This window comes from Salmo salar, chromosome 12, assembly GCF_965601325.2.
Source record: "Salmo salar chromosome 12, fSalSal1, whole genome shotgun sequence".
NCBI lineage: Eukaryota > Metazoa > Chordata > Actinopteri > Salmoniformes > Salmonidae > Salmo > Salmo salar.
Window position 1 is genome coordinate 65,256,787 of NC_138302.1, and position 16,268 is coordinate 65,273,054.

Genomic DNA, 16,268 nt, shown 5'->3' on the forward strand with positions numbered 1-16,268 from the left:
GCCTTGTCGGGTGTCTGGAGTAAATCCCTCTCGTCCGACTCATTAAAGAAAAGTCTTCTTTCAATACGAGGTGAGTAATCGCTGTCCTGATACCTAGAAGTTATTTTCGGTAAGAAACAGTGGCAGAAACATTATGTACAAAATAAGTTACAAATAACGAAAAAAAAAAACCTGCACAATTGGTTAGGGGATCGTAAAAGGCCAGCCATCCTCTCCGGTGCCATTCTTGTTGATGACATTCTTCTTTCCAAATAATACTAAATATTGAAAATTAACAAATGTACAAGATCAGTGCGAATACCAAATCAGAGGAATAACTTTGAGGCTATTAAGGGCATACCGGTAGAGGTATATCAACCCTTTTTTTATATACTCAACTCCATTATTAGCTTGTTTTAACTACTCTTATAGAAATAGTAGTCTGTCAGGTACTCAGCAGGAAGGTCTGATTTCACTATTATTAAAACAAGACCCAGGTGGCAAATATAAAGATCCAGTCTATCTTTATAAAAACAATCTGGAGGTGTCTTACACTTCAATGTTGTGATGCAAAAATACTAGCGAAATGCATAGCACTTTTTACCACCTATTGTTCATCCTGATCAGACAAGTTTTTTTTTTCTTCACATGGACGATACATTGGAGATAATATACGACAACTACCAGAAATAATTGAACAACATGAAACATCTAAGAAGCCAGGCCTGGTATTTATAGCAGATTTTGAAAAGGCCTTTGATAAAGTAAGACTGGATTTTATTTATAAATCAATTTCGGTGATTTTCTTATGAAATGGGTAAATGTAATGTATAGCAACCCCAGGTGTAAAATAGTGGCTACTTCTCTGAGTTAATTGTCAAAAGGATTTAAACAAGGGTGTCCGCTGTCACCATATCTATTCGTTATGGCCATCGAAATGCTAGCTATTAACCTCTCTGGGCTAGGCGGGACGAATTCGTCCCACCTACGCAACAGTTAGTTGAATCCCGTGGCGCGATTTTCTAATCTTGCTTGTTTGTAGGTGACCAAATACTTATTTTCCACCATAATAATAAATTCATTAAAAATCCTACAATGTGATTTTCTTGATTTTTTTTCTCATTTTGTCTGTCATAGTTGACGTGTACCTATGATGAAAATTACAGGTCTCTCTCATCATTTTAAGTGGGACAACTTGCACAATTGGTGGCTGACTAAATACTTTTTTGCCCCACTGTACGTACGTACATGCATACATACATACATACATGCATACATACATACATGCATACATGCATACATACATACATACATACATACATGCATGCATGCATGCATGCATGCATGCATGCATGCATGCATGCATGCATACATATTGTTTGGTGCCCAAGCCTAGCTCTCTCTTTCTGTCATCTGGTGGTCAAATCAAGACTGTGAAAACAGTATAGACCTCGCTCTCTCCCTGTCTGTCTGTGTGTGTGTGTGTGTGTGTGTGTGTGTGTGTGTGTGTGTGTGTGTGTCTGTCTAAGGCCATGTTTATTTAGGAGTGCTGTTTGATGTGGAGATCTGAGGTGTGTATGTGTCGCTGGTTTGGTTCTTTCAGTTTTCATGACAGAGGAACAGCTTGAAGCCGACACAGTTTAACACATGTATTGGGTGGTAATGAGAGGGGAGGAGCAGCGTGGTTGTCATGGTTTTAGTGGGATGCCTCACAGCCTGTCTTTCCGAGTAACACATTTGAGCTCTGTTGTTGCAGCACTTCAGGGGCCTTTGAGCCCCGCCAAGGGGGAAAAAATTGAGGGGAAAAACAACTTAGTGGGGTGTCTAGCTAGCTCCACTTTGGTCTACATTACGATTCCTTGACTGTGAGCTCATGAATTGAGTCGGTGGGTCATAGTCCTGTTTTGTGATGCGTAGACAGTATTTCCTTCTAATAAAGCGCAGAGCTCCAGCTAAGACCAGGAATGCCAAACAACGTTTCAAATCATTAAATGCTCTAGTTTACCAGGTCGCCCTCTGAGCAATCTCTCCTCCCCTTTTCCCGGAGTCCGAGTGGGAATTCTGAGAAGGAGCGTCCACAGAATTCCCTGATGTCTCCCACAGCTGACTGACTGACTGAGGAGGAAACTGGAGAGAACCTTCACCACAGGCTGTTTACCTGTCAGACACAGAGAGAGATTGTGTGTGTTTTTACCAGGGTTTCCATTAGCCGTTAATTGCCAGCTTTTGCAAAATAATGCTTTTTATTAAGTGATAGAAATACCAGTCGAGGTAAATACGTTTGACCGTCATGCTTATCGGTTTAAGTTAATTTGCATAATTTCGTGGACTTAATTTGTCCTGTGTGTATTTTTGTTAGTCGTCATGTATATTATTTATCCAACACAGCTATCACACGCAACATACAGAGCCTATTTTGATCAGGATTTCTCCTGCAGCTCCTCAGCTGGTTGCTGCTGGAGTAAAACATGCTTTTATAAGATGATTCATTGCTCAACAATTCTAAATGCAATTGCGTGTTAAAAACTGTTTTGGTGCATGATTAAAAAGAGCCACTATTTTTATTTCTCAACTGGTAATTGAATCGCACCTCCCATTCACCATTCAAGTGCAGGCAACAGGCTATCAGCGCATCACCCACCACAATGTGAGCTGGAGGCAGTATACATTTTGAAAATGTACTTCATTGTTTGAAACCTGAATGATTTATTTCATATTATGATGCATGTCTTACCTTGCATCAAAGTAACCTATAGGCAAAATCTGACCATGGAAAACGTGGAGGCAATTATTTTATAAAGACTTCATAGGCGACGTGTGAGATTTAAGTTTTGGGAAACGTACAATTTATACCACCATTTCTACCGATCTGCGTGCCAGTTAGGATTTTCGTATGCGCATTTTTGTGGAACAGTTTCATTTAAATAATAACGTTCTAGTTTCTCAAAATCATTGTCACGTGGTTAATCATAAAAATCTGAATTAAAATGATAAAAATATAAAAGTTAAGTCAACTAATGCGAGATCACCAGCCTCATTGATACACCGTGATTTATTGGCGGCTAGAGAAACGAGTGCATGGAACTCATAGCCCATAAGCCAATGCAGCAGTAGGCCTTTGACTTCTATTGTTCTTTCACACCGTGGATTGGTGATTATCGAGGGGGAGATTGTTGGAAAGATTCGAAAAATAGCTTACTGTGAGGAACAAATAGTTGTAATATATTATAATGCTCAATGGATGGTTAAAAAAAAAAACTTTTCTACTTTTCAGTGCAGCAGGCCAGGTACTTCTATGCGTGCTCAGGTGCACACGATTCCTCAACATTATCAAGATAGAAACCAGACACATGCTCATTGCTCACATGGAGCACTCCAAACAAAAGACAATGAACAAATTGACAAATCTCGTAAATTACGGTTATAAAATAAATCTGAACTTGTTTCTCACAAGTGTAGCAGATTGTTAACTCTGCAAACAACGTTTCCACTTTGAGAATGAGTGGTAAAAGATGAATTAATACAAGCACTAACAGAAATTAATGTAACTAAATGACAGGAATTAACAGTATATTTACTACTGGTGACATATGTAATGGGGAAGTGATAAATTAAAGGGCAAACAATTCACACAATACAACAGTGAATGTGCAAGAATTGGCAGGAGACAGCTGAGCCATTCTGGAGAGAGACTTGCCACACACCCCTCCCCTTCTTGTCTCAACATTTTTTATTATGCTCAAGACACATTATCTTCACACATTTTTAGATGCTTTTCAATGACCGTCACAACTCAATAATCAGCTAGGCCTATTGCCACGCTCGCTGCCCATATTGCGGGCTTCCCAAATAGGCATAAGCCTATGAGCTTGTGATTTGAAACAATCCACAGCTATTTTTTTTTAAAGAAGCTAATGACCCTTGGTTCCTCTGTGGCTAAGTCATGCTTTCTGGTGAAGTATTTTGAATTATTTTATTTTTGTACAGACAGGAGTAATCATATCATTTTGGCAAATTGATTTCCATTTACTTCCCTATTGGAACCACCACTATGCCATTTCTCTCCTGTTGTATTGGTTTTCATATCAACTTTCTTTCATTGCCCAGAAGCCAAAGGCACAATCCTAGTCATATTAGCAACCCATCCTAGTTCTTGCATCTTTAGATTCCGCTGCTTTCTTTGTTTCTAACAGAGATTTCCCTCTATCAGGTGAGCTGTTTAGAATGGTGTTTTCCTGCAATTTGCATTTTGGCAAATGTTTTGAATGTGGGTGGACGTCCTAATGGGTTATGCACCCGATGCAAAATCTTCCCGGTCAAGTTGTCCGGCATAACATTTTCCTAACGGAATCCCTGGTGTGTATGTACAATATGTCTGTGTGTGTGTCCAGTTTCCACTTAGGTATTTGTATGTCATGTAAACAAACAAGACTGTCTGTTAATATAAGCTACTTGTTTTGTGGTAAAGGAGTTGTATTTCTCAGTCGGTCCGTCTGCTCCCCTGTGGTATCCTGCATTCCTCTGCAGTTTGACTCCATTTTGACTCCTAGTTTGATCTGATCCTGGTGGATTTTTTTTCTTCTGCCCCATTGCCAGAGATGGAACATCTTTTTTCGATGGACACGCACACACGCTACACATTACAAAGGGCCGCTCTGTCCAGAGAATTGTGCTCTAAGGGAATAGATCAAAGCTCCTCCCTCTATGTTCACTCTCTACTTTCTTTTCTTTCTCTCTCACACTCCCTCCCTATGTTTTCCTTTCGCGCTCTTTCTCTCTGTCTTTCTCCACAACCACTTCCTCTTATTTGTTTGTCTGACCCTGTTTTTGGACTGCATGGTGTAAACCATATCAGAGAGAAGGGGGCAGAAACAGCTATTAGCTTGAGGAGAGCTGAGAGGGAGGGGAGGGTTGGAGAAAGTTGGAGTCCCCACCTCTCTCTTCCCACTCCCCTGCTCTGGCTAGCCTTATTTGGTCACTTTACTGCTGCTACGACTGGAGAGAGAGAAAGCAGGAGGATGACACATTGTTCTTTTTTCACATTTTCCCTTTGAGGAGAGAGAGAGAGAGAGAGAGAGAGAGCTCTCATCTAATCTGAAGTCAAAGAAGAAACCAGGCCTGAGAGACGGGGCGTGGGTGGCCCGTATAGTGGCATAGCACGCAACCCCGCATCCCCCACAAGGCGGGGGTGTCCCCAACCGTTTTTATTTGTTTTTACGGTATTGAAAATCAGACTGACAGTATTTCAAAATACCCCAGTATACGGTATAAAAGGTATATTGCCCAAGCCTAGTTTGGGATTTTCACTCTATATAGACTTCTGAATACAAGTTCTGTATGAAGTTGGCCCCGAGAAATGTGATTTGGTACTGACCATAGATACTTTGTACTGTTATAAGCTGAGTGGCAGTACAAAGAAGTGTAAGTTATGTCATATCTGCAGTATGTAATATCGGCAGTATGCAAATACATTTTTATGGCCTCCACTGCTTATAATACCCCTCTCTAGCGGAAAGGATTGACGTACTAAGTACTTGTGTTTTTTGGGTTCATCAGTGGAGCCCTTTGTCACTGCAACAGTACAGTACATTTGAACAGCTTGTTGGTTAGGTATTCCAGAAGAGGAACACTGCTTGGTTGGGTTAGCTGAGACCACATGCAAATCTGAGGAGCTGTTTCTCTCAGCCTGCTTCCTATCATGGCTATGGAAATGACAAGTAGAATCACTTTACTATCAGGACTGGCCCATTGTATGGCGTTATGTACAGTGACTGATCACTGCCTGTCATATCTCAGCATACACTACAGTACTCAAATCAAATTGTACTAGTTACATGCTTCGTAAACAACAGGTGTAGACTAACAGTGAAATGCTGACGTAAGGGCCCTTCCCAACAATGCAGAGAAAGAGAACATTTTCTAATTGAAAAACAGAAAAATAACACATTGAATAAATACACGATGAGTAACGATAACTTGGCTATATACACAGGGTAGCAGTACCAAGTCGATGTGCAGGGGTACGAGGTAATTTAAGTAGAAACAGTTGAATTTGGAAGTTTACATACACTTAGGTTGGAGTCATTAACTTGATTTTCAACCACTCCACAAATTTCTTGTTAACAAACTATAGTTTTGGCAAGTCGGTTAGGACATATACTTTGTGCATGACACAAGTAATTTTTCCAACAATTGTTTACAGACAGATTATTTCACTTATAATTGACTGTGTCACAATTCCAGTGGGTCAGAAGTTAACATACACTAAGTTGATTGTGTTTAAACAGCTTGGAAAATTCCAGAAAATGATGGCATGGCTTTCGAAGCTTCTGATTGACTCAAATTATGTCAATTAGCCTATTGGAGGTGTACCTGGTCAGAGACCTATGGTGCCAGGACAACAACCTCTCCCTCAACGTGATCAAGACAAAGGAGATGATCGTGGACAACAGGAAAGGAGGCCCGAGCATGTCCCCATTCTCATCGATGGGCCTGTAGTGGAGCAGGTTGAGAGCTTCAAGTTCCTTGGTGTCGTCCACATCACCAACAATCTATCATGGTCCAAACACACTAAGACATTCATGAAAAGGGCACGACAACACCAATTCCCCCTCAGGAGAGCGAAAAGATTTGGTATGGGTCCTCAGGACCTCAAGAAGTTCTACAGCTGCACCATCGAGAGCATCCTGACTGGTTGCATCACCTCCTGGTATGGCAACTGCTCAGTATTCGACCGCAAGGCGCTACAAAGGGTAGTGCGTACAGCCCAGTATATCACTGGGGCTAAGCTTCTTGCCATCCAGGACCTCTATACCAGTCAGTGTCAGAGGAAGGCCCTAAAAATTGTCAGACTCCAGCCGCTCTAGTCATAGACTGTTCTCTCTGCTACCGCACGGCAAGCGCTACCAGAGCACCCAAGTCTAGGTCCAAAAGGTTCCTTAACAGCTTTTACCCCCAAGCCATAAGACTGCTGAACAGTTAATCAAATGGCTACCCGAACTATTTGCATTGACCACCCCCCCGTTCTTTTTTTCTTTTTTTACACTGCTGGTACTCGCTGTTTATTATCTATGCATAGTCACTTTACCCCTACCTACATATTACCTCAATTACCTCGACTAACCTGTACTCCAGCACATTGACTCGGTACCCCTGTATATAACCTCATTATTGTTATTTTACTGTTACTTTATTACTGTTATTATTTTGTTTTTGTATTTTTTTCCCCCCCTTTTTCTCCCCAATTTTGTAATATTTCATTACAATCAAATTACGATCTTGTCTCATCGCTGAAATTCCCCAACGTGCTCAGGAGAGGCGAAGGTCGAGTCATGCGTCCTCCGAAACATGATCGCCAAACCGCCCTCCTTAACACCTGCCCACTTAACCCGGAAGCCAGCTGCACCAATGTGTCGGTGGAAACACTGTTCAACTGACGACCGAAGTCAGCCTCCAGGTGCCCGGCCCACAACAAGGAGTCGCTAGAGCGCGAAGAGTCAAACCCTCCCCTAACCCAGACGATGTTAAGCCAATTGTGTGTCGCCCTATGGGACTCCCGGTCACGGCCAGTTGTGACACAGCCTGGTATTGAACCCAGGTCTGTAGTGACACCTCAAGCACTTAGACCACTGCGCCTTTACTTTTTTTGTAAATATTTTCTTAACTCTTTTTATATATTTTTTACATATTATTATTATTATTATTATTATTATTATATATATATATATATATTTTTTTTTCATTTTTCTTTACTGCATTGTTGGTTAAGGGGCTTGTAAGTAAGCATTTCGCGGTAAGGTCTACACCTGTTGATTTGATTACCCTATCCATATTTCTTCCACTAATGGAGGAAATACACACATCACATCCTCTCCCTCTTTGATCTGAGCTCAAAAGACTTATCTGGATATGAACCTGATTTTAAACTGTGTGTTTTAGCATGTTGCTCTGGGAGAATGAGGATGCAAGTGTTTTGTGCACGTGTGGCTTTGTCGGTGTGTGCATCATTGGGCACCTCACTTAGCATTGTGTATTTATTTACATTGATCAATTGAAGTTCATCCTTAGTTATTGTTTCAGCAAGTTCAATATAGCTGCATTGACAACACCTCAATCCTAACCATCATTCACCTCTGAAACTGTTATTCATTGTCTACTTACACACACACACACACACACACACACACACACACACACACACACACACACACACACACACACACAGCCAACGCTCCTCATTCCATGTATATAAAGACATGAAACATTTCTTTTATGCAGTTTTTCACACTTTGTATTCATACTGTATTCTTCACAAATTGTAGCTCACTAATATATCTACTGCTGTACATATCATTCTGAGTATATACACTGAGTGTACAAAACATTAAGAACACCGTGCTAACATTGAATTACACCCCCTTTTGCCCACAGAACAGCCTCAATTCGACAGGGCATGGACCCTACAAGGTGTTGAAAGCGTTCCAACAGGGATGCTGGCCCATGTTGACTCCATTGATTCCCACAGTTGTGTAAAGCTGGCTGGATGTCCTTTGGGTGGTGGACCATTCTTGATACACACAGGAATCTATTGAGCATTAAAAAAAACAGCAGCAATGCAATTCTTGACAGGCGCCTGGCACGTACTAACATACCCCGTTCAAAGGCACTTAAATATTTTGTTTGCCCATTCTCCCTCTGAATGGCGTATATACATACACACACACACACACACACACACACACACACACACACACACACACACACAATCCATGTCTCAAGGCTTAAAAATTCATATTTAACCGGTCTCCTCCCCTTCGTCTACACTGTCACATGAAGAAGGGATCATAGCTTTTACCTGGATTTGCCTGGTCAATCTGTCATGAAAAGTTCCTAATGTTTTGTACACTCTGTAGTTTTGGTGGATATACGCATAGATTGCAGTTAGATTACTGATAGTGTTATTTGGGTTGTTAACTGGATTCATACTGACTTTCGTGATTTCTTGTTTTGAATTATTGTGTACTTGTTTGACATTTTTGCTGCAATTAGTAACAAAACGCATTCCGCTGCGCCCACTATAACATCTGCTAATCTGTGTACGATTTTATTTGTCTCTCTGTTCAGACTGTCTGTTCAGGTTGTGTCCAATGAATCGGTACTCTGCTCAGAAACAGTTCTGGAAGGCAGCGAAACCTGGAGGAAACAGCACCACGGACACGGTCCTCCTCAACAAACTCCATGTGAGTGACTCCTCCACCTGACCCCTATACAACTGTCTTAATATATAACTGTATTGAATTATTGATTATAAACATTAATCAGTGGTATAAGGACTCGTCATCTCATATCCAACTGAATGAAGAAGAGTAACAATAGATGAGCCCTCTTTGGATAACTAATTTCAACTAAACTCTAAACTAACAATACTTTTAAAATCCAATACAGCTACATTACATTAGTAAGGCACTGACACTCATAGTTTTTCTTTGACTGTGGTAATCCCTCGTACAAGTGTGAAATACTACATCCTGCAGTTCCCTTTAACAACAGACTTGTCTAGTTTGACAGGTACAGTAGCAGTCTTGGCCTCACCACCACTGTTTGAGGAGCTCTCTTAGAGAGGTTAGGTTTTCTGTCCCCACACTCATTTGAGGGTGTTCTTATGGAGGATTATATATTTGCTGAGGTAATGTTCAGGTCCTTTTATAGACATTTCTGAAGCATACTTTAGTTTCGCTACTCCCGTCCCACCTTTCTTTCTCTCTCTCTCTCTCTCTCCCCTAAAACAAAACCATTTAAAGCCTTCTGGAATCTAACTACAGAGTCATAAAATGATAGATTCAAATCTCTCCTGTGTTACCATGGTGATGTGAGGCCAGAGTTTTAGGTTCTAGCATTCCAGTTGACGCTTGCAGGCAACTGCACATGCCGTTGCTACATTATTTTTATTTGAGATTTCTGTCGTAGAAAGTTTTCCCTCCTACTCAAGTCCATATGTATAATTATTTGTGCAAAAGCAGCAGCAATGTTGGTAGTAGCAATAATGATGGTCTGTAACTCTTTCCTCTTTCCCTCACTTATGTAGCATGCAGCGGATTTGGAAAAGAAGCAAAACGATTCGGAAAATAAAAAGTTGCTCGGAACGGTGATTCAGTATGGGAACGTCATTCAGGTGTGTGTGTGTGTGTGTGTACATATTCATTGTCTGCAAGACCGATGTCTGGCTTGTACTCACGACTGAAAGTCACGTCATCAATGAAGCCAATTCATGTCATAATGAGTAAGCGTCTCAACACATTCAGTTACAGCTCACGTCTCATATTCCAAATTAGTGGCAAATGTCATCGTAGCCCACATATTTCTATGGGGTTTTAAAGTGAGGAAAGCATTTTGAGGCTTTCCATCCAATATATTTTGCTGGTTCCAAACTTGGACAGGAGAGACTGGGAGCCCTGGAGGCATCCATGTGGTTTCTGTGTGTTTATAAATAGAACAGTAACGTGGGAGGATCTAGATAGTGTTTTTCTAGCTTCAGAATTGAGCATATTCTTTTCTCAGTCATAACCTTTCAGTCATAGACTGCTCTGAGAGACTAAAATGTTTTGCATGCTCATAAGGGCAGAGAAAGCCCACACAACACAAGAATAAACCATATGAAGATGAAGTGCACAAGCAAAACTGTTCAGTATGTTTGTATCACAAAAATGACAGACATAAGTTATTGTATCGTATAATATAATATGTTTGCTGTATTCCCCCAGCTCCTCCATCTGAAGAGTAACAAGTACTTGACTGTGAACAAGCGTCTGCCAGCGCTGCTGGAGAAGAATGCCATGAGAGTGATGCTGGACACGGCCGGGAACGAAGGCTCCTGGTTCTACATTCAACCCTTCTACAAGTTGCGCTCCATAGGAGACAGTGTGAGTTCTATATGGTTCTAAAGCTCCACTTCATAGGAGACAGCGTGAGTTCTACTGTATCTATATCATGGTTCTACAAGCTGCGCTCCATAGTAGACCGTGTGAGTTCTGTCTACAGTATATGGTTCTACTAGTTCTGCTCCATAGGTGTTAGTGTGAGTTCCATCTAATTAAGCAATAAGTCCAGAGGGGGTGTGGTATATGGCCAATATACCATGGCTCAGGGCTGTTCTTATGCACAATGCAACACAACACAGAGTGCCTGGATACAGCCCTTAGCCGTGGTATAATGGTCATATACCACAAACCCTGAGGCGTCATACCCATGGTATACGGTCCGATATACCACGGCTGTCAGCCAATCAGCATTCAGGGTTCGATCCACACAGTTTATAAATGTTTACTTGTATACATCGATCCCTTCTACAAGCTGCGCTCTATAGGAGTCAGTGTGAGTTACACTTATGGAATTGATCACATGCTGTATGTAGGAATCGCTTGAATCTTACTGTATAAGTCAACTTAAACAAGTACTCAGACTGAGAGAATCAATTGTGTAAGGAAATCTAATATGGTCACAGATAGGGCTGTTATGGTGACCGTATTACTGCCACACCGGCAGTCACGAGTCATGACCGCAGTCAAATTCCACGTAATCGTTTAGTCTTCCCTGTGGCTCAGTTGGTAGAGCATGGTGTGTGCAACGCCAGGGTTGTGGGTTCGATTCCCACGGGGGGCCAGTACAAAAAATAAAATGTATGAAATGTATGCATTCACTACTGTAAGTCGCTCTGGATAAGAGCATCTGCTAAATAACTAAAATGTAAAAATGTAAATGTAGTCACAGTAACTGGTAACTAGGCTTTTCCAAGCTCTGATGTTGTTGATGGTCATTTGTAGCCTACCAAACTTGCTAACTGCCTGGTACTCAGCAATCTCTAATCACTCTAACTTCAATGCCAATGTTTTCGAAAATCGAATCAAACACTTCATGAGAGCTCATGTTGCGCAACATTTCTATGCAATTGCGTGAGATAAAACAGTTTTGATGGCCTCTATTAAAAAGAGGATCCCATCAGCTTTCTATAGGCTAGGCCTACTATATTTATTTCTCAACTTTCCTGATAGTAAGCACATTGCTTCTCTTTACAACGGGAGTATAGCCTACCTGGCTGGCATGTAAATGAACCACAGGAAAATACGTCCTCCATTCACTATTTAAGTGCATAGATTACATGTATTTTTTGCCCCTGTTTCGAGACAAGTGTGTGATAATGGTCCATTCTAAATAAAACAAATTTCACATATATATATTATTTTGTATATGTAAAGACAAAATTAAATCATGAATAGTCTGATGGGTGACAATATTATATAATTCACAGGTGATGGGCTTTTGTCACTTGTGAATGATTCCCAGCTGGTGTGTGACTTTTTCATGTAGCCTAGCCCATCATAGGCCTATACATTTTGATAAGGTTTGTATCACAAATAAGGTGGCCAAATAACTTGTTAAAGTTAAGCAAATTAATTAGCTTTACAGCTGTGTAGAGCCTAACTGGCATACAGTACATTGGCGGCGCGCAAGTTTAAAATGTGCATTTACCATAAATGCACCTTTTATAATAAAGCATTACATGCATAATCACATTTGCGTTCATTTTTGAGAATGGTGTTTTCCCACTGATTGTATTTTGGAACATTCACTCTTATAGCCTACTGCTGTGTGTGCATTGCTATTCTTATAATGTGAAGAAATAGCCTAATAGTTTATCAAAATGTTAAGCTAAATGTTCTGATCGGTTGCATCAGCCTCATTGCTTTTAAAATGTTTTTTGGATGCTAGTGGTTGTATTAATTTGGGATCTATTGCATCAAATAACTGTCCCAGACTATGTTTGGAATATTTCTTTCTTGCACAGAAGGACGAGAAAGTAATAATAATATATTGACATAGGCTAGTACTTTTGCTGTTTGTTAGGCCTACTCATCTTGTTGGCTGACAGAAAGTAAATGTGGATAATTCATCCAACATCTTCAATATGTGCCTCGGAATTCAATAAGGACGTGCGCAGTTGCCTCCACGATATGTCTGTCTTCACTTGTATCCTGTGAGAAGGACCCGATCACGTGATGGGCATTGGCTAATAAGAATTAGGATATCTGAGAGAGCCGTGAGAGGTGCTTTGGCGCACACAGCTGATAATTATTATCTTCAGCCCAAGGGCACAACGGTAACAGGCCACAAAAGGCATGTATTCTTTTAGGGGGCATTACGGCTACACAAAAGGGGATGCCGCCGGGAAATTTGAGGCATTATCAAGTGCTTGTCAAATTGTGAATGAGAGACTGATGAAGTGTGTACAGCCTGTGAAAAGAAACAAAGCAGAGCTCATGCCTTTCATGCAACTTTTTTCAATTCATCATTAGAGTCGCATCATGCAGCCTTAGACTGTATTAAATATCAAAACATATAGCCCAACGTTTGTATCACCACTAAAGTTGCCTAAATAACTGTAAATTAAGCGTTTAGGAGGACCTGTTTCTTTGTTATCCGCTCAACACAGACACGTGGACACTCCCTCAAATCGTTTGGAGAAAATGTCCTTTCTATTTATTCAGCTATGTTCAATTGTATTCTTCATATTATAAAATAATGCCACGGAATTCTAAGCAAATCTTTTCTGCTAAATAAACTAGTGTATCCCACAACCATATGGCATAGCCAGATCAGGACCTAACATCAGGACAACTGAGTATGCTATTCTGTTTTTCTGAAATGGACTACATTTTCTTTGTCATGTTTCTTTAGACCTGTCTAAAATAAAGATTAGATGTATTGTGATGGTGTAGGCTATATTAAATGGATTTATTAGACTTTTTTAAAATGTAGATGTTCCAAAAGTCTGCATCAGTGGCTAGTAGGTTATGCCTGGAATCCAGGAGATGCTAAATGTGTTTGTTAATTAACGGTTATTTGCTTGACAATCCCCAGCTGACAAAACTTCATGACTGCCACAGCTCCAGATTTTTTTTTACATTTTAAAATGTTTTTTTTTGCAACACGCAGCTTGCAAAACCCTATGACAAAACGTTTGCACAGTGGCACAGCACATTAATGTCAGTTTTGGGTTGGTGGAATCAAGTAGGCGGGAGGCAGTAGCAACAAAAAGGTTTTCTGTCCAAGATGGTGGCTGTGCATGTGCTAAAAAACACTGCATTTTACTTTGCTAATAATGAAATAAATATGCATGTATTCTGAATGATACACACAGTTTTGGAGTGTGTGTAATTATCCACAACTAACTAGGTATTCATTTTGTAGCTTAAGTAGCTATGTTTGCAAAGTTTGTTTACCAGGTTCGCTAGCGTACCAGTTAGCTAGCATTTTATAGGTAGCTAGCTAGCTGGCTAAAAGTACTAAATGGTGCATCTAACTACACTGAACAAAAATATAAACGCAACATGCAAAAGTTTCAAAGATTTTACTGAGTTACAGTTCATATAAGGAAATCAGTCAATTTTAAATACGTTTATTTGGCCCTAGTCGTTGGATTTCACATGACTGGGAATACAGATATGCATCTGTTGGTCACAGATACCTTAAAAGAAAAGGTAGGGGCGTGGATCAGAAAACCAGTCAATATCTGGTGTGACCACCATTTGCGTCATGCAGCGCGACACATCTCCTTCATATAGAGTTGATCAGGCTGTTGATTTGTGACCTGTGGAATGTTGTCCTACTCCTCTTCAATGGCTGTGTGAAGTTGCTAGATATTGGCGGGAACTGGAACAGGCTGTTGTACACGTTGATCCAGAGAATCCCAAACATTCTCAATGGGTGACATGTCTGGTGAGTATGCAGGCCATGGAAACTGGGACATTTTCAGCTTCCAGGAATTGTGCACAGATCTTTGCCACATTGGGCCGTGCATTATCATGCTGAAACATGAGGTGATGGAGGTGGATGAATGGCAGGACAATTGGCCTCAGGTTCTTGTCACAGTATCTCTGTGCATTCAAATTGCCATCGATAAAATCTGATTGTGTTTGTTGTCTGTAGTTTATGCCTGCCTATACCATAATCCCACTGCCACCATGGGGCACTCTATTCACAATGTTGATATCAACAATCTGCTTGCCCACACGACCCCATACACGCTGTCTGCCATCTGCCCGGTACAATTGAAACCGGGATTCATCTGTGAAGAGCACACTTCTCCAGTGTGCCAGTGGCCATCGAAAGTGAGCATTTGTCCATTGAAGTCGGTTACAACGCCGAACTGCGGTCAAGTTAAGACTGTTGAGGACGACGAACATGCAGATGAGCTTCCATGAGACGGTTTCTGACAGTTTTTGCAGAAGTTCTTAGGTTGTGCAAACCCACAGTTTCATCAGCTGTCTGGGTGACTGGTCTCAGACGATCCTGCAGGTGAAGAAGCCAGATGTGGAGGTCCTGGTCTGGCGTGATTCCACATGGTCTGCGGTTGTTAGGCCGGTTGGACATACTGCCAAATTCTCAAAAACTACATTGGACATATGGTAGAGAAATAAAAATGTAATTCTCTGGCAACAGCTCTGGTGGAAATTCCTGTAGTCAGCATGACAATTGCACGCTCCCTCAAAACTTGGCATTGTGTTGTGTGACAACTGCATTTTAGAGTGGCCTTTTATTGTCCCCAGCACAAGGTGCACTTGTGTAATGATCATGCTGTTTAATCAGCTTCTTGATCTGCCACACCTGTCAGGTGGATTGATTATCTTGGCAAAGGAAAAATGCTCACAAACAGATGTAAACACATTTTTGCACAGAATTTGAGAGAAATAAGGTTTTTGTGCATATGGAACATTTCTGGGATCTTATTTCAGCTCATGAAACATGGTACCAACACTTTACATGTTGCGTTTTATTGTTTAGTGTCGTAAGTACACTTACTGATATGGAATAATTGCTGATGATTGTTGGTTTTACCTTTTTTTGGGGTTGTTTTGTGAGCTAACATTAGCTTGATTTAGACAGACTTTTTTAGCACTCTGCTTTTCTGGAGAGTCACACTGTAGGTATTCCACGAGGCTCATCATCGAGTTGTTATGGATGGATCTCTTTCTCAGGTAACTCTGCCTTCCCTGCCTTCACGTTAGCGCTGGTACCTACAACAGGTCTTGCACTCGTCTACATATGGCTCAGCCAATCACACTGCACGTTCTAAACTACAGCTCCTGAACATTTATATCTTGCCCCAATATCTCCTAGGTTTATTATATTCGCCTCCCGCGCTGCGCCTCGCTTATTTTTGGTGATAAGTAGCTCGTCCGCCAGTTGCTCCAGCCACCTGAGCTATATATCAGTTTGCAACAGTCGCTCTCAGT

At 41.0% G+C, this 16,268-nt stretch overlaps 1 protein-coding gene across 2 annotated transcripts in view; it reads left to right on the forward strand.

Annotated features, from left to right (window-relative positions):
- LOC106565476 (inositol 1,4,5-trisphosphate-gated calcium channel ITPR1) overlaps positions 1–16,268 on the forward strand; it is a 170,467-nt gene that overhangs the window by 53,941 nt on the left and 100,258 nt on the right. For both annotated transcript variants that reach the window (XM_014132696.3, XM_014132698.3), the window contains exons 4-6: positions 9,103–9,218; positions 10,064–10,150; positions 10,740–10,898. In XM_014132696.3, coding sequence (XP_013988171.1) covers positions 9,103–9,218; positions 10,064–10,150; positions 10,740–10,898 — 362 coding nt within the window. The remainder of the gene's footprint in view (positions 1–9,102; positions 9,219–10,063; positions 10,151–10,739; positions 10,899–16,268) is intronic.